This window comes from Neolamprologus multifasciatus, chromosome 20 (genome assembly GCF_963576455.1).
Source record: "Neolamprologus multifasciatus chromosome 20, fNeoMul1.2, whole genome shotgun sequence".
In the NCBI taxonomy this organism is placed as follows: Eukaryota; Metazoa; Chordata; class Actinopteri; order Cichliformes; family Cichlidae; genus Neolamprologus; species Neolamprologus multifasciatus.
Window position 1 is genome coordinate 1,634,868 of NC_140458.1, and position 18,346 is coordinate 1,653,213.

Here is an 18,346-nt window from a genome sequence, read left to right on the forward strand (position 1 = left end):
TTCTCTGCATCCCACAGCTTCTCTCCCACCTTCTGTTTCATTATTTCAGCGAGATTTCACCTGTAATCAGCAGCATCTGCAGATGGATGACCCGTCCTCTCGTTCTCCTCATGTTTTTGTCTCTTTCCTCGCAGTGTGGAGGGCGACTCTCAGTGTCCAGAGGCACTCACCTTTTCTGATTCATCCTTTGGCCATCCACCTCCCTTCCATCGCTATAGCAACAGCCCCCTCTCCAGCCCCTGTGACCCCTACGGCTCTCCCTCCTCCGGTGGGCCCCTGGGAGCCTCCCACACACATACACAGGTACCGACCCTAAAACACATGCACCGTCTATCTGCAGCTACTAAAGGTGTCTGAAGTTTATTCTGAAGTAAAGGAAGTGTCGCCTTCAGCCACATTTTTAAAAATCCTAATCCCCTCTGTGAAGAGCTTGGTGGCCCCGTTCTGCTGTAGTGGGACAGTTAGGGTGGAAGGGGTCGCTTCAAATGAACACAAAGTTGATCTAAACCAGCAAACATGGTTGGAACAGCAGCGATATCTCGTGGGTCTCCAGGGCAGGGGAACAGACAGAGGTCCAGAGCTCAAACCGTGGATCAAATTATCCCAATGAATAAATTACACACATTGATCTCTTTTTAAATCCAACGTTCGGCTGAGAGCTAATTAAACTAAACCATTTACTCTTTTTTTTGACCAAATTAACAGTCTGACAGTCAAACCTGTATCAGTGGATTATGAGTACTGTCTCCCTGAATAAATAAAAGCAGAAGTAAATCAAATCTGATTACATGTCTTCTCATCATGTCCTCTTCCAGGGCAGCTCACCCATCTCGCCTCCCAGCCCAGCGAGCCTCGCCTGGGCTCAGCGCAGCCGACACCAGCCAGCCAGCCTGGCGCTCCGCAAGCAAGAGGAGGAGGAGAGCAAACGCTGCAAGGCTCTATCTGACAGCTATGAGCTCTCTACAGACCTCCAGGACAAGAAGGTACAATGCCACAACAAGTCGGCCTCATAAGTAACACCTCTAAAAACACCACTGGAGCGGTTCCTGTGAGAGGTTTTCCATGTAATCGCCTCCATTACAAAGCAGCTTTTCCAATCACCCGCAGGGTAGAGGACACATCAGGACACCTTTATTTTCTGCCCTTCCTTTTATCCATAATGCACACAGAGGCCGAGACACAGCAAAGTGGAGCATGGACCAATACGGAGGTTTACATAGGGAAGAGAAAAATTAGTGAAAGAATATGTATTTACTTTAAAATGAAGCAAAAGTAAAGGTATATGGTTAAAAATGTTAGCAGCTAAGGAGCAGAGCTGCCTTTGGAGGCACGAGGCATCATTTAAAAAACCTCCTTATTGGTCCGTGCTCCTTTTGTTTCCACTGCAGTTTAGGAACCGTCAGATGTGCCGAGCAGTGTAATAATTTTTGGTTTACTCACTAAAAACACAAAACTACACACATCGTAACACGAACATCACAAAGGTTCGCTGAAAGTTTCTACTGTTTTGTTTCCTGTTTCCTGTAAATGCAAAGATCGTTTCTGCTCTTCCCTCTCTGATTGGTTGCGTGATCGTACGGCCTGATAGGTGGAGATGCTGGAGAGGAAGTACGGGGGCCCGTTCGTGTCCCGGCGGGCAGCGAAGACGATCCAGACGGCGTTCAGGCAGTATCGCATGAACAAGAACTTTGAGAGGCTTCGCAGCTCCGCCTCAGAGAGCAGGATGACCCGCCGCATCATCCTGTCCAACATGAGGTTGCAGGTACACACACACTTGTAAAAAAGCACATAATGAAACACAACTCGGTTTGTTCTAATGATGCGTTGTTTCTTCGGTGGCTGCAGTACTCATTTGATGAGCGTCAACCACAGGGTCAGGGACCACCAGGTCAGCAGGGCTCAGAGGACGCAGGAGATGTGGACGACTCCTTCTCTAAGCAGGTAGAGATGTTTGAGCGTCTTCAACAGTCATGAAAAATATTTAAAGAACACGGTGTGAAGTGCACATGTGCAAAACGTGCACAACATTGTTACAACAAATGAATATAATTATAATTCATTCATAAAAGAGTTTGTTGATACATAGTAATTATTATTCCTCAGGCAAAAAAGGATGTGGGGGTATTGTTATTACCCCACCCAGCTGCAAGGATGGGTGGATGGACGGGCGGGGGCTGCGTGGACAGAGCGGGGGGGCTGCGTGGACATCTAAGATTGTGAATACAATAACTTGAAAACGAGGCAACGTAGAATCTTCAAATTGATGCCATAGGTGTAGCTACTAAAACTCTTAGACGAGTTCAGATCTCAGTAACCTTGACCTAAAGGTCAGAGTTCAGAGGTCAAATCTTCCGAAAATCTTGTGAATGAAATAACTTGAAAACGAGGTGATGTAGGATTTTGAAATTGATGCCATAGGTGTGTCTGCTTGGAGAAGTTTTAGAGTAAAACACCTTCATGAACCTAAATGGGACCAATGGATGCTGAGGAATCTCCATCCTCTGAGACAGGAGATGTGTTTCAAAGTTTTAGAAAGTGCTAAGAGGCAGACCTTAACATATTTGTACGCGTAGATGTTTCAAATTAAAAGCCCGCTGGATTGTGCAGGAACTGTTACCTTGAGCCTAAAACCAAACAAATAAATATCCGAGTAGGCGAGGCACTCTGTGAGGATTGGTGGAGTCATTCTTTTCCTGATAAGCAGAAAAGTAATCATTTTAATCCTTTCCTAACCAGAAACGATTTTCTGTTTTTGGCCCTTTCCTGACTCATCTTCCATTTTCTATTTGTGTGCCTCCGAGTACTCATATTATATTAAAAACTAACAAAGAAATCAGGCTAACTCAGCTGATATCTTGTTTATCTGTTATAAAGCGCTGGATGTCCCAGAGTTTCCTGAAGCTAAATGAAAATGAATCAGAAGTGATTAGCGCGGATCCCCGAGACTCTCTTCCCATCCTGCGGCAGATTCCTGGCCGTCTCTCAGCAAAGGTCAAACAAACAGAAAGAAACATGAGTGCAGATTTCCACAGCCGTCTTTCTCCTGACAGGAGTTGTGCAGCGATTTTCTTCTTCTGACCTTCTCATCATCAGCTCGGGATATTTCTTCTCTTTATGTTTTCTCTGTATTTTTCTGTGTCGTGACGTTACGTTCGTGCACTGCAGGTTAAGTCCTTGGCAGACTCCATGGACGACTCCCTCACCTGCCAGTCCGGCCGTGAAGACTCACAGGAAGCGGGAGGAGATGGAGAGGAGGACGAGGACGAGGACGAAGAGGAGGGCGATGAGGAGGAAGAAGAGGAGGAGGAAGAAGGGGAAGAGGACGAAGAGGAAGACGAGGAGGAAGACTACAGACAGTGTGCGTGGCGCAACAGCACGACATCTTCCCGACGTGCTGCGGGCCGGACGGGGGGAGGAGGGGGGAGGGCGGGGGCAGGAGGAGGTGCCTCCATGCACGAGGACAGCACCGCTACCTCCTTCAGTGATGTCACCCTGTACATGGATGAAGGCTGCCTCCCCTCCTCGCCGCTGTCCCGTCCCGCCTCCAGCTCTGATACAGAGTACTGGGGAGGAGGGGGAGGAGGAAGTGCAGGGGGGAGAGAAGACAGCAGGGAGACGGAGGGGGGCAGCAACACGAGCCGGAGGAGCAGCACCCCCTGCACAGAGTGTCGGGGCGAGTACAGAGGCAGGGGTGGAGGAGGAGGACATCTCCCCGTCCTGACCATCGAACCGCCCAGCGACAGCTCAGTGGACATGAGCGACAGGTCAGCAGCACTTAAACGTCTCGTTTCAGAATCTGCATGAAAACAGACGCAGACGCGAGCGTGCTCACCAGGGGGCGCTGTAGAACAAGGTCGCATGCACCGTCAAAACACAAAATTCCTGCAAGACGTTTGAAATTAGTCAAAACTTCACATGAACACATGAAGTCCATATTTAAAAGATGAGTTTCCAGCTCGTCACTGCTGACCAGTGTTGGTCAAGTTACTTGAAAAAAGTAATCAGTAACTAATTACTGATTACTTCCCCCAAAAAGTAATCCCGTTACTTTACTGATGACTTATTTTCAAAAGTAATTAATTACTTAGTTACTTAGTTACTTTTTAAAAACACGATTTACAACCTGAATAGGTGATAAAGTGATAGATCTTTGAGCCCAATTCTACTTTTTCTACATAATCCATCATACAAAATGTAATCAAATGGAAAAGTCTCTTTTTAAAACTTGTTTTATTAGTTTTAATCTTTTAACTTTATGCATCAAGCAAACATTAAATTATCTGCAACATTCTCTGACTGGAAGAAATTAGTTTAACATTTAAACCTATTTTCTGCACATTCCAGCACATAAAATAAAATGTTTTGTGTGTTTACACTCAGTCTTTCAAATAGATGCAAGTAAAACACAGCAGAAAATAAATAAAGTCAAAGACTAGCGGTCCTGTTGCTCTATTTTCACCTGTAAAGCAGGAGTGGGGTAGGCGGAGGTTTACCCTGGTGCAGGTGTGCAGCGGTCAGTGGAAGAATCCACGAGTTTCTCTGAGTTTCCCATTACGTCGTAGCTACTCGGTGCTTGTTTGGAAGTTTAGGGTTTTTTTCGCTGTAAAAAGAAGTTTTCTTCCCACGCACAACGGACACTAATGTTTTTGTCACTTTTTATGGAATCAAACTCAAAGTAAGGTCAGTACTTCCACGCTTTAAACGCTGCACGCTCATACTCTCTCTGCACTCGATATATGATCCATTGTTGATCTGCACACAGCTGTTGTCACGAACGTCGCACTCGCTTACGTCACTGTCATGAGACATTCTCGCAAAAAATCACGGTTTTAGTAACGCAGTAACGCAGCGTTCCTACGGGAAAGTAACGTAATCTAATTACCGTTTTTGCAATGGTAATCCCTTACTTTATTCGTTACTTGAAAAAGTAATCGGATTACAGTTACTGCCCATCTCTGCTGCTGACCATTAGAAACACTGCAGGAACTTTAATGTTTAGTTTTACTTTATATAACAGCACAATGTTCATTTTGTATATCATGGTCCTGTTTAGAGACAGATGATGACACGGCCGTCGTTTAGGGCGTGGCTCGCTTGGGACTGACAGGTTTCTATCATATAACCATGAAGTGTCCACAGATTCTCAGGCAAATGCTCATCTGAAAGTTGTGCCTGTATTTTTCCACATCCTTAAAATCCTCCGTCAGTCTGATTACCGCTTTGCTCCATTAGAGTCAGGTGACTTGAAGATGTCGTAATTCACTGTATCGTTCCCATCTTCAGGTCAGAGCGAGGGTCTATCGGACGCCTGGTGTACGAACAGGAGCCGTCAGGAGTCGAGCGGGGAGGAAGTGGAGAGAGGGATAGGAGGGGGGGAGGAGTGGAAGGTGAAAGCGGAGAAGATGAGCGAGGAGGAGGAGGCGGAGGAAGCAGCGAAGCCGAATCTCCGCAGGGAACCATCAAACACAAACCCAACGGTCGCTCGGTCGCCACGGCGCAGGGACAAACTCGCAGCCCCTCCAACGTCCCCCTGCCGATGCCTTCGGCCCGTACCCTGCCCTCGCACCCGCTCCCTCACCCACTCCAGCACCCCCACCCTCACCCTTCACCCATCCCCCACCTCCCCACCATCCTCGACCACCACCCTCAGTACACCCAGCATCACATGATGCACATGCACCACGGACACGGCGGCATCCCTTACATGCAGCACGCTCACCACTTCGCCCAGCACCACTACCACCACCTGCACCATCAACACCACCACCTCCCTCACGCTTACCCCGAACCCCCTTCTTCCCCGCTGCCATCTCCCGTACCGCCCCTCACACCTCTCTCCCCCCTGCCGCCGCTGACGCCCTCGCCGCTGTCCTCGTCCTCCTCTGCGCTCCAAAGCATGGAGGCGCAGCAGCACCACGCTCACCACCCCCACCTCCACCACCACCACCTGCTCTGCTCTGACGGAGACAACGAGAGCGTCAACTCCACCACCACCAACTCCAACGATGACACAACGGTCAACAACTGCAGCTCCGGCTCCTCGTCCCGCGACAGCCTCCGGGAGCCAATCGGAGGAGCTGCGCTGGGAAAGCAGACCTATCAGAGGGAGAGCCGTCACAGCTGGGACTCGCCTGCATTCAACAACGACGTGGTGCAGCGGCGGCAGTACCGCATTGGACTCAACTTATTCAACAAGTAAGAACGTCTGCAAACATAATCCAGAAGACTCAGACTCAGAGCGATAACCTGCCTCCTGTGAGTTCAAAGAATCCAGACATAAGTCCGGGATCAGTAACACCTGATGTCAGACACAAAAATACAGCATGGAGGAAACTGTCTGCTCATACTGCAGCAAACAGAATAACACATGTAACCCAGCCCGAGTGTGCAATCGGGGCTGCTTAGTGTCAGACCATCTCTTCTTCGTCTGACAACAGTTCAGAGCCGTCTTGGTTGTGTCATTATTTCTGAGCAGGGAGGTGGAGAGATAAGCACCCACACTGTTAGCAGCAGTGTCATTCAATTCAGTTTTATTTCTACAGCGCCAAATCACAACAACAGTCACCTCAAGGCGCTTTATATTTTACAGTAGATCCTACAATAATAGATACAGAGAAAACCCAACAATCATATGACCCCCTATGAGCAGCACTTTGGCAACAGTGGGAAGGAAAAACTCCCTTTTAACAGGAAGAAACCTCCAGCAGAACCAGGCTCAGGGAGGGGCGGGGCCATCTACTCAGGGAGGGGCGGGGCCATCTGCTCAGGGAGGGGCGGGGCCATCTGCTGTGGTGGGTTGGGGTGAGAGAAGGAAGACAGGATAAAGACATGCTGTGGAAGAGAGACAGAGGTTAATAACAAGCATGATTCAATGCAGAGAGGTCTGTTAACACATAGTGAGCTTGGAACGTCTGGACGACGCTCTGAGGAAGTTCTGAGGAAGTTAGGGAGTCATGTTGTTAGAATGTTTCATTCAGCATTAATGATGCCTTCGTAGACATCTAAGTTACCCGTACTGTTGTTGATAACAAGTTAGATGTTAGCTTTAAATGTTAGATCATGTGGCCTCCATGATCCCAAAAACTAACGTTCGTTTATTTGATGGCTCTCTTCCACAGAGCGTTGTGCTGTCTCCCTCCCCTGACCCCAGCCGGTCCCTCCCTGATCCTGGTTCTATCAGAGGTTTCTTCCTGTTAAAAGGGAGTTTTTCCTCCACCAAGTGCTTGTTGAGAGGGGGTCATCTGATTGTTGGGGACTTGACATTCGGGTAGCTGATCTACTAATCTGAAGGTTGATGGTTCTGCATGCCAAAGTATCCTTGGCCATACTGAACCTGATGCTCTCTGACGTGGTCATCGGATGTCCGATAGATAGAACGTGCTTGTATGAATGTGTGTGAACGGGTGAATGAGGCATGTTTTATAAAGTGCTCAAATGGAGAATATAAGAACTGGTCCATTTTACCGTTTACTTAAAATAGTAAAAGAAAACTCAGGTGTTACATATACTCTATCCACTCGTTACCACTCGTGTTTCCTGACTAAAAAACATCCTAAAGGAGAAGGTGGTGACATTTCTGTTTGTTTTTTCTTTGCATGATTCTGAACATCTGTGAATGACCGATGGTGGTTTTCAGAAGTGTTCTTGAGCCCAAGCTCTAATTTCCGCTACATCATTTTGTCTTTGTAATGCAGTGCTCCCTGAGGGGCTGAAGAGAGCACTGCCACCCAGTGTTGGTTTTTAACCTGCTCCCATGTGTACAGAGAATTCTCTGGAATGTTTTACTGAAATTAAGTTTCCAAGTTTAGAGGAGTTTTTTTTATGTATCAGAATTTTAAAAAGCCAAAATATTAGACTTCTCAGCAGCGTAGAACAGAGCAGAAATGATAACAGAACAAACCTAAAACAAGACAACCAATAAAAAGAATTTCAGTCCCAGAGCAAACAACTTAAGAGGCTGTGTTTCCTCTGGTCTACAGGAAGCCGGAGAAGGGGATCCAGTACTTGATCGAGAGGGGGTTTGTGTCAGACACGCCAGTGGGCATCGCCCGCTTCATCCTGGAGAGGAAAGGCCTGAGCAGGCAGATGATCGGAGAGTTTCTGGGAAGCCGGCAGCAGTTCAACAAAGACGTCCTCGAGTGAGTGCAAATGTTAAAGTCCTTTCAGTGAATGTTTTACTGTGGACAGGAGTCTGCGTTTATGTGGTTACGAGGTAGGCTTGTCCTAACTGAGCGATAATTATTGAAAACAGTGAAAGTTTAGCTTTGACTGGGGTGAAAGACCTTCACAGGGTGGTGAAGCAGAAAGAAAGCTGCGGTCTTTGTAAAGCCAGGGAGGAAAGCTGGCAGTGAATGTGTTCATCATTAACAGCACAGAAAGATCTGACTGTAATTAAAGTATCCAGTGACTTACGTCTGTTTTTACAGATCGTTTCAGCTGCAGCTCTCAGTCTGAGAGAAATGACTGAGAACATGAACAAAGCCTGTAATACATCACTGTGTTGAGTCATATCACAGCGTTTCCTCAGACTCATCCAATAAATTCATCCATGTAAGGATTTGTATTTTTTATTGATATTTACTGAGGAAGACGACTTTAGATAAGCTCTAACTCTTCAGGACATCCTGCTACCTCGGGGGGATCTTCTGAAAATGCTGACACTGTTTTCCAGAGAACTGGTGGGTCAATAGGCAGTGGTTTCATATCTTATCTTAAACATACCATGCTCTGCACCAGGTAAGGCGGTATGAGCGGTGATGTACCTCAGAGAATCATTAACTACCTTCATAGTATTGAAACACCGCCTTAAACCTGAAGGGACCACATTAAACCCCGACTCCTGCTTCACAGGCCTCTGAGCTGTCAGGAGCAGGTGAAGACGAGGCTTAAGGAATGCGTTTGTGGATAATGATCAGCGTTTTCTGTCTCTTTCTTTAGCTGTGTCCTGGATGAGATGGATTTCTCAGGGATGGATCTGGACGACGCTCTGAGGAAGTTCCAAGCTCAGATCAAAGTTCAGGGTGAAGCCCAGCGGGTGGAGCGGCTGGTGGAGGCCTTCAGGTATTAAACTGCGTCGCGGAGGGTTTGATCAAATATCAAAGAGCTGAGTCGTCTGTGCAGTTTGTGATGCTCCCCTTGCTCTCGCTCTGCAGTCAGCGATACTGCGTTTGTAACCCGGTGCTGATCCGGCAGTTCCAGAATCCAGACACCATCTTTATCCTGGCCTTTGCCATCATCCTCCTCAACACAGACATGTACAGCCCCAACGTGAAGCCGGAGAGGAAGATGAAGCTCGAGGACTTCATCAAGAACCTGCGTGGTCCGTATAGCAGCGCCCCCATAATCAGTCTGAAACGATGCAGGGCTGTAAAATGTTTAAATCAGTGTTTGAGTCTGAGAGCAGCAGAAATACTGCAGGCTGGCGTCATGTAAACACTTATAAACCTGCAACAAATAAATGGTAAAACTACAGTTTAGGAAAGAGGCTGAAACCTCTCGACCTCCTCCTGGTGTGGACAATGTCCGCTCCATGTTAAAGGATTTTTTACCCGTTTGAAGCATTATTTAACCGTTAGCATGTGGCTAAAACAACACAGGTGGAGAGAATGTGCAGTTGTTCATTCTCATCTCATTTAACTGATGAGATCCAGAGCGAAACACTCGGTGCAGCACTGCAGTGTGCTCTGAAGCTAAGAGTGAAACTTTGCTGGTGTTTGTGCTGTTTCTGTCTGTGACTCAGCAATTTAGCCAAAACGCTTAACGTCAGATTTCTAGAGAATGACACATTTTTGTCTGACGACAGCTGGAACAAATCTGACTGAGCATGGCACAGACAGTCACTGAGCTCACAGCCGCAGACAGCAGCCAGCCATGTGGATGAACTGAGGAAAGGAAGCACTGGATGATAAAACAGGAGTAAACATTGTGCCTGCACAAAAGATACATGTCAAACTCTTACCTGTGATCCCAACAGGTGTCGATAATGGTCAAGACATTCCCCGGGACCTGCTGGTGGCGATCTATGGAAGAATCCAGAAGTGGGAGCTTAGGACAAACGATGACCACGTGTCCCAGGTCCAGGCGGTGGAGAGGATGGTGGTCGGCAAGAAACCCGTAAGACGCTCGTACACCCCGAGATGAAAATATCTGTTACACTGCACAAAGGTTTCAGGTGCTAAAGGTAAAGGGAGGATGCTTTTAAAAATAGCACCATGATGGGTTTTTATTTATAACTTAACTTTATAGCAACAGCAAAGCTTTTGATTTATCCAGACTGGACTACTGTAACTCCCTCTACTTGGGCCTCCAACACTCGTCTCTTTACCGGCTTCACTTAGTTCAGAATGCAGCTGCGCGTCTCTTAACAGGTACTAGAATCTATGAACACATCACTCCAATTTTAGCCAACTTACACTGGCTCCCTGTTAAATATCGTATCGATTTTAAAATTATTCTGTTCACTTTTAAAATTCTAAATAATTTAGCGCCCAGCTATTTTTCCGAACTCCTCCACTTGTACAATCACAATAGAGCACAAAGATCGTCCAATCAGATGCTCCTAGCTCAACCCAGGTCTCGACTGAAGTCGAGAGCTGACCGGGCCTTTGCAACTGTAGCACCTAAAATAACCTCCCTGTTCATATTCGTACCGCCGAGTCTATTCAGTCTTTTAAATCACAGGGACGGATGGACGGGTGGATGGATGGATTCAAATTCAAAATTCAAAATTCTAAATTTATTTGTATAGCACATTTGAAAACAACAGAACTGACCAAAGTGCTTTACAATTGGTAGAGATGGATGGACGGATGGACGGGTGGGTGGGTGGGTGGATAGATGGATGGACGGATGAGCGAATGGACGAATGGACGGGTGGGTGGGTGGATGGATGGATGGACGGGTGAGTGGGTGGGTGGATAGATGGATGGACGGATGGACGGGTGGGTGGATGGATGGATGGATGGATGGATGGATGGATGGACGGGTGGGTGGATGGATGGTTGGGTGGGTGGGTGGATAGATGGATGGACGGGTGGGTGGGTGGATGGATGGATGGATGGATGGATGGATGGATGGACGGGTGGGTGGGTGGATAGATGGATGGACGGGTGGGTGGGTGGGTGGATGGATGGATGGATGGATGGACGGGTGGGTGGGTGGATAGATGGATGGACGGATGGACGGATGGACGAGTGGGTGGATGGATGGATGGATGGACGGGTGGGTGGGTGGATGGATGGATAGATGGATGGACGGGTGGGTGGGTGGGTGGATGGATGGATGGATGGATGGTTGGGTGGGTGGGTGGATAGATGGATGGACGGGTGGGTGGGTGGATGGATGGATGGATGGATGGACGGGTGGGTGGGTGGATAGATGGATGGACGGATGGACGAGTGGGTGGATAGATGGATGGATAGATGGATGGACGGGTGGGTGGGTGGGTGGATAGATGGATGGACGGATGGACGGGTGGGTGGGTGGGTGGATGGATGGATGGATGGATGGATGGACGGATGGACGGGTGGGTGGATAGATGGATGGACGGATGGACGGGTGGGTGGATGGATGGATGGATGGATGGATGGATGGGTGGGTGGGTGGATAGACGGATGGACGGGTGGGTGGATGGATGGATGGATGGATGGACGGGTGGGTGGATGGACGGATGGACGGGTGGGTGGATAGATGGATGGACGGATGGACGGGTGGATGGATGGATGGATGGATGGATGGACGGATGGACGGGTGGGTGGATGGATGGATGGACGGATGGACGGGTGGGTGGATAGATGGATGGACGGATGGACGGGTGGATGGATGGATGGATGGACGGGTGGGTGGATAGATGGATGGACGGATGGACGGGTGGGTGGATAGATGGATGGACGGGTGGATGGATGGATGGATGGATGGATGGATGGATGGATGGATGGACGGATGGACGGGTGGGTGGATAGATGGATGGATGGATGGACGGGTGGGTGGATGGATGGATGGATGGTTGGGTGGATGGATGGACGGGTGGGTGGATGGATGGATGGATGGATGGATGGATGGATGGTTGGGTGGATAGACAGGACAATGGATGAATGGATCCTTTGCATGTGTTCGAACAGGTTTCATGAATTTCATCGCTGTAGGATTTCAGTATCAGTTTCAGCTTGATACTTTAATGTAATTACTGTTATTATTACAACACCATAGCTATAAATAACTAAATTGGCATCAATAATGACTTTTTAAGTGACAGGATAGAACTGTGTGTGTTCCACCACCCGTAGTCTTGAGTTATCACTCAGTGCACTGACAATGTGACTCTGCAGGTCCCACATCAGTGTCAGGAATGTTATGTGTGTTATGCATGAGAATATAGTTGATTTTATGTTGCAGGGACATAAATCTGCTCACACAGTCATTCAGTCACATTTCAGAGATCAAAAATCTGACATGCTTTAACATAAATCATTGCATTTAACTACAAGTATGCTCTTTTTTAATCCCTGCCTCTTTTTTAGTACATAATAACCTTTTGATACAGGGCAGGTCACAGAAGTGTGTGTCTGTCTGTGTGTGTGTTGCAGGTGCTGTCGCTGCCTCATCGCAGGTTGGTGTGCTGCTGTCAGCTGTTCGAGGTTCCCGATCCAAACAGAGCTCAGAGGAGCGGCGTCCACCAGAGAGAAGTCTTCCTGTTCAACGACCTGCTGATGGTAAACGATGCCCTCTGTGTGTGACATGTGCTTTTGCTTCTCACAGGGATATAAAGTCACCAGAACAACTCACTTAAATCTAAACCAAGGTTAGGTTTCAGTTTGCATTGCGCTTCTGGTCCGTCAGCTGTGGATTTAGTGGAAAACAGAGTCATGTAGTGTGACTTTGTGTTTGGTTATTGCACCATTTAAGGACCAGTGTGACCACCGATTCTTGCACAACCTTAAGATTCAGTCACATGTGAGATAAAAGGATTTTTGCATCACTGGAGCACCATTTTATCCCATAATGCCCTGCTCATGTTTAAGCAGTGCTGCAGAAATGTCAGGAAGTCTGACAGCGTGACTTTACAAGAAAAGACCAAAAAAAACAGGATTTGTCAGCGAGTTTTACCCATCGGGTCTCATGTTTCTCCACTGAGACTTTAAGTTTCTGGTTTTCTCCACTGTTTTCGTCATGCATGCTTCAACAACCTGCTCAGCAGCAAACTGCAGAGTTTAGAGTCGAGTGAGCGAGTGCAGCTGAACTGGAGAGAGTGGAGCCCAAACCGCAGCTAAAGGAGACACTCAGTATTTGGCTCAAATTCTCAGTTTTCTGGTCAGATGCTGCTTGATTTTTGCTGTCATGTTTTTAGGTACTGCTGCTAAGATTCAGTAGCTGAAGCAAAATCAGTAAGAAGTCCAGGGCCCTTTCTCAGTTCTCAAGTACGCGAGCACAGACTCGCAATTTGTACAATTGGAACACCAGCGTACTTGATGATGTCACAGGTCCGGAGTTTTTACTGCCGTCCTTAATTTAACTGTGAGTAATATGTTATGAAGCTGAACTTTAATCACAGCAAACCGGTTTAATCGTGACTTGTATATCATGTTTAACCTCAGTAGTGAAATCTCATTAATAAAAATAGTGTACATGTACATACGTGTACATACCTTAATAAAAACAAGCAGGTGAGATGTTAGAACGCTTTTATTTTTATTGTAGTGGACACTCAATACAATAGACAGCTGCTGGGGTTTGTTTAACCTGAGTAGCGAAAAGACCGCGGGGGGGTTGAAAACGATGTGCCGGGAGTCCGCTGTTCTCGCCGGCTCTAATAATCCTCGACCTCGCTGTCTGCTGTGGAGCTGGCGGGTCACAGACGTCTCCGAAAACGTCGGAGCTCGTTTGGAAATATATGATATCTTGATAAATCGAGCAGATATTTGAAGTTTACATGCTTGAAAATATCTTAAAAGTTTATTTTGTGACCCAGAAAGAGTAATATTTATGTTTTTAGCCCCGCTCGTCCGCCATTGCCGCGTTTGAGTTTTGGACGAAATGCATTCTGGGATATTTAGCTGTACCAAGTCCACACAAGTCTCCACGATGCATGCTCGATAAAACGGGCGGAGCGAGAACACATCCGGGACTTTTTCGCGTTCTCGGCTTGATGCGTACTTCGGATTGGAACAGTACTGATGACGTATCACGAGTACACGAGAACGCAAGTACGCACAAGTACGCATATTGAGAAAGGCCCAGGTTTATCAGCTGGGAGAGCTTGGTTTAGACTTCGACCTTTGACCTTCGTATACCCAATTTCACGTTTTTCTCGCTGGTTATGGTTTGAACTCTCTGAGGAAGGACAGTGTTTTGTGTCTGCAGTCACCAGGAGCACAGAGAGATTTTAATTATCTTTTCTTTTCACTTGTTTCTTTTTTTAAGTTTTTTACAGATGCACATCTGCTTGTTTTCGACACCCGTCGGTGTTTTGGTGTTTGTGTGTATTTTCATGCAGGACTTCTTTACCTTCTTTTCCCTTATTTTAATTCCTCCTCCTCAGGTGACAAAGATCTTCCAAAAGAAGAAGACTTCTGTGACGTACAGTTTCAGACAATCGTTTCCTCTGGTCGACATGCAGGTCCACACTTTCCAAAACACCTGTAAGTACTGCTCTCTGCCTCTGCTGCCTCCTCTCATCCATCTTCCTCCGCCTCTCTCGTTTCAGTCTCTATGTCTCCTTTTCTTTTTTGTAATTGCTCGACTCTATTTTTACCCAGCAGTCAGCAGGCCCACTGCAAACAGTCACACATGCATGAAACACACGGTGCTGTAAATATATGAATACCCTGATCGCTGCACACGTGTCGTCTGTATGGATTTGCTCATTTCTCAGTGCTTTGCTCGATTTAAGGATATTTCCAAGCATGTTTTTGACATCCCACTGAAAAAGATGCTGCTTTTTTCGAGCTACTCAAATACTTTGTTCTTTATGAGAAACTCTGAATCTGAACATGCTGAATCTCTGTAGAATTACAACGGTTTAATTTACAAGTCCTGCAACTTCCTGCTAATTTTCTGGCAGCTTTTCACATAATTGCAGGTCTCTTTCCAAGAACGTCCTACGTAATTTGGTATCGCTGACTGCAGGGGAAATGGAGAAAGTGTTAGTTGCTTCAGTAAGCAAATACCTGCTAGTTAACTTCATGTTTTAAGAAATAAAAATAAAAGTTAAAACATTAAAAAATGTGGAAAGTCTAAACTAATGTGTCTCCATTTGCTTATATTATTTCCACATGAACAAAGAGCTTGGAGGTATCAGCTACAGTAAAATACCAGCTAAGTTCAAAATGAAGCTTTCTTGATTTCTTTGATCATAATGTCAGAGTCTCCGTCCTAATGCTAACGTCGCTAACGGACGAGGCTACACGGCTGCAGGTTGTCATTGTGTTATCGCTGTACTCATGGCAGAAAGTAAAGGAGGTTCACAGAGGTTTAAAAGATGCAGAGTTAGTACTCGAGGCTGTTTTACAGCTGCTGTGTGTACAGTCTGAGGGGACGGAAAGCTGCAGCGTAGCTAAGTGTAGCGATCTGGTAACAGCTTATCCACAAGGAGGGTTTAAGGAGACGAGACGTCAGCCTGCGAGGTGCCTGTGTCACTCAGCATGTCTGCGATGCTTCAAATAAAAACCAAATGTCGGAGTCACGGGAATTCATCAGGATCCGTCTTTAACATTATCACAATACATCTGGTATCTGCTGGGGCATTTCACAAGTGTTGAACCAACCAGCCACAAATACGTCTTTAGGTTACATCTCTCATCCTTTGGACTTGTGAAGGTGAGTTTTTGCAGTTTGGTGCCATAAAACATCCAGACACAGCCGTCAGGTGGGTGATACATATTATACATGTCAGCGGGTCGAAAAAAGGGGAAACAATAAATACGTTAACTTACCTAAAAGTTAATAACGGCTTAGATATGGCAGTCAAAACACAAAAAACAAAAGAACATGTTCTTATTTCTTATGCATTCAGTGGGTTAATAATTAAAACTGCAGCATTTGTAATAAAAGCTTTGACCAACATTTACTCGACAGGCTGTGTTTTTCGCGTCGCGTGCCTTCGTTTGGTACGAGCAGGACACTTTCTCTTGGATTTCATATAAAAAACAAAAATTGGAGGTTCTGTCCTAGTTGGAAATATTCTCAACAATCTGTTAATAATCTCTTGGCAAAACATTATTTTACTTCCTTTTCCAATTACAATTATCTGCCAGCCGTTTCTTTAAAAGACAGACAGCGTCAGTCAGCACAGCACCAACAACACAAGCCGTGTTTGAAAGGACGGTGGAAGCACATCACAGGATTCCCTAAATATATGTCTGTCAACCTGAAAACGAGGCTGCTGGACGACGTTTCTCAAAAATCTTTCAATAACAACGTTACACAGTCCTATAGAGTTATGTTTGTTTGTGTGTGTGTGGGCGTGTGTGGTTTCCAAGCCTCTGCTTCTTCAGCAGAGATGAATTGGCTCTCAGCTCCACGCAGCAGATTGGAGTTGGAGGTGTTTCAAATCTGCCTGAGCGCCTGTTAACAGGATCCCTCACGCAGAGAGAGAGTTCGGCTCTGAAATTGCATACCCACCCCTTTCTTTCAAAGAGCCTGTATGTATAAATATATATGTGAAACGATGCAGAACCTCCCACAAAATCTCAGCTGACACAAAACTAAAGTCTCATTTGAAGCCATTAAATAGATCTTAACAGCTAAGTGATGTAGAAACAGCTAGAAGGGCCTCCACCACCACTGCTGGGTGCAGTTAACTTAAAAGGCCACGAATTCACACCGTGTCTCACGCTTGTGCACTGGGGTTTCCTGATGTCCTCAGATGATGGGAATCAACCATAATCCACACTTTTTGAACATTTTGAATCCCCAGTGCTAGCATTTTGCTACCTGCCGTGTTATTTATTTATTTATTTATTTATTTATTGTTGGAGCCAGCAGTTATCATCTTCAAATTAAAAGCGTGCAAACAGTAAACGAGCTAATAGCTGACACTGTAAGCCGTATTATTTGTAAGAAAACTACATTAAACTATTTTCCAGAGGAGACCAACTGCACAAAGCTACTACACCCATAACTCCAGTAACCAGATATCCGAGTTATAAAAAGTAACCGACCTCACAGCTTTTTGTGTCAGGCTTTAAATGTCTTTATTTCTTTATTTGTATAAGGTTGGACATTTTACAGTGTTTGGATTTATTCAGAGGTGTCCAGCTGCACACCGAGCATCCTTTGGTGACTCTCTGTCGGGCTGCTACAGTATTGGTCTGAGGGACAGATTTACAGAGAACACTGTAACATAAATCACAGCCATAACAGCTAAAACACTGTGGTCGGTCTCTGGTTGCGCACAAAAACAAATCTACCTGAATTGAAATTAAAATTAATACTTTAACTATTCTGTTTTGCAGTGTTAGTCAGTGACTGGCTGCTGGGATTAGAACGCTGAACAATAGTCCAGCCAATGATGCGATTCACATTCGTACATATGCAGCTAATAAACGTCGCTGACAGCCTATGACAGCGTCCTTATGTGCCGACACCGGTGTTTTAGCAAGCAAAGCAGCGTGGCTGATGTGTTGCCAACTTAGCGACTTTGTCGACTTTGTCGCTATATTTAGCGAGTTTTCAGACCCCCTTAGCGACTTTTTTTCTAAAAAGCGACTAGCGACAAATCTGGCGACTTTTTCTGGTGTTATTGGAGACTTATTTATGACGACGCAGGGTTGGAATTGTGACATTAAAAAAAATTGCTAATAGAAATTTAATTTGTAGTTCTAAATAAATTCTAAATGCATTTAGGTTGTTTTTTACTCACTTTATGTCTCGTCCACGATGTTATTTCTCTCTCCAGCAACTAGGTTACAATTACATTAGTGTGACCAATTATGCAAATTAGGCAATGACATCATCTAGCGACTTTTAGGACAGCCAATAGCGATTTTCCTTACGGAGGAGTTGGCAACACTGCGTGGCTGATGTGGAGTGAAGCCACGTTAATGACAACGTGTACAAGCATTGGAGATGTGAGCAGGACAGACGAACAACTGACGGACAAAGTGTGGACTTTACACCAGCTTTTAAATTGTGTTGATCGACCACGTAAAACCAGAGTTATGATAAAACCCGCCCTTTCTTACTGGTGGAAAAATGTACCATGTGTTTGAGATGTGAGAGATTTGCGACGTTTAGCACAAATCTTGTGTAGTTAGTGTGTAGTTAGTGTGTAGTGTAGTCAATAGTGTTGTTGTGTGTGTCAGAACAATGAGGCGACTGCTGAATGTTACAGGTGTTACAGCAGTGACAC

At 46.0% G+C, this 18,346-nt stretch overlaps 1 protein-coding gene across 4 annotated transcripts in view; it reads left to right on the forward strand.

Annotated features, from left to right (window-relative positions):
• The window catches only part of LOC146494012 (IQ motif and SEC7 domain-containing protein 1-like), a 170,486-nt gene that overhangs the window by 137,836 nt on the left and 14,304 nt on the right, over positions 1 to 18,346 (forward strand). For all 4 annotated transcript variants that reach the window (XM_085144628.1, XM_085144631.1, XM_085144630.1 and 1 more), the window contains 12 exons: positions 135 to 303; positions 816 to 983; positions 1,589 to 1,762; positions 1,846 to 1,941; positions 3,166 to 3,764; positions 5,284 to 6,195; positions 7,980 to 8,138; positions 8,938 to 9,060; positions 9,153 to 9,319; positions 9,974 to 10,113; positions 12,585 to 12,710; positions 14,537 to 14,636. In XM_085144628.1, the coding sequence (XP_085000754.1) occupies positions 135 to 303; positions 816 to 983; positions 1,589 to 1,762; positions 1,846 to 1,941; positions 3,166 to 3,764; positions 5,284 to 6,195; positions 7,980 to 8,138; positions 8,938 to 9,060; positions 9,153 to 9,319; positions 9,974 to 10,113; positions 12,585 to 12,710; positions 14,537 to 14,636 (2,933 nt within the window). The remainder of the gene's footprint in view (positions 1 to 134; positions 304 to 815; positions 984 to 1,588; positions 1,763 to 1,845; positions 1,942 to 3,165; positions 3,765 to 5,283; positions 6,196 to 7,979; positions 8,139 to 8,937; positions 9,061 to 9,152; positions 9,320 to 9,973; positions 10,114 to 12,584; positions 12,711 to 14,536; positions 14,637 to 18,346) is intronic.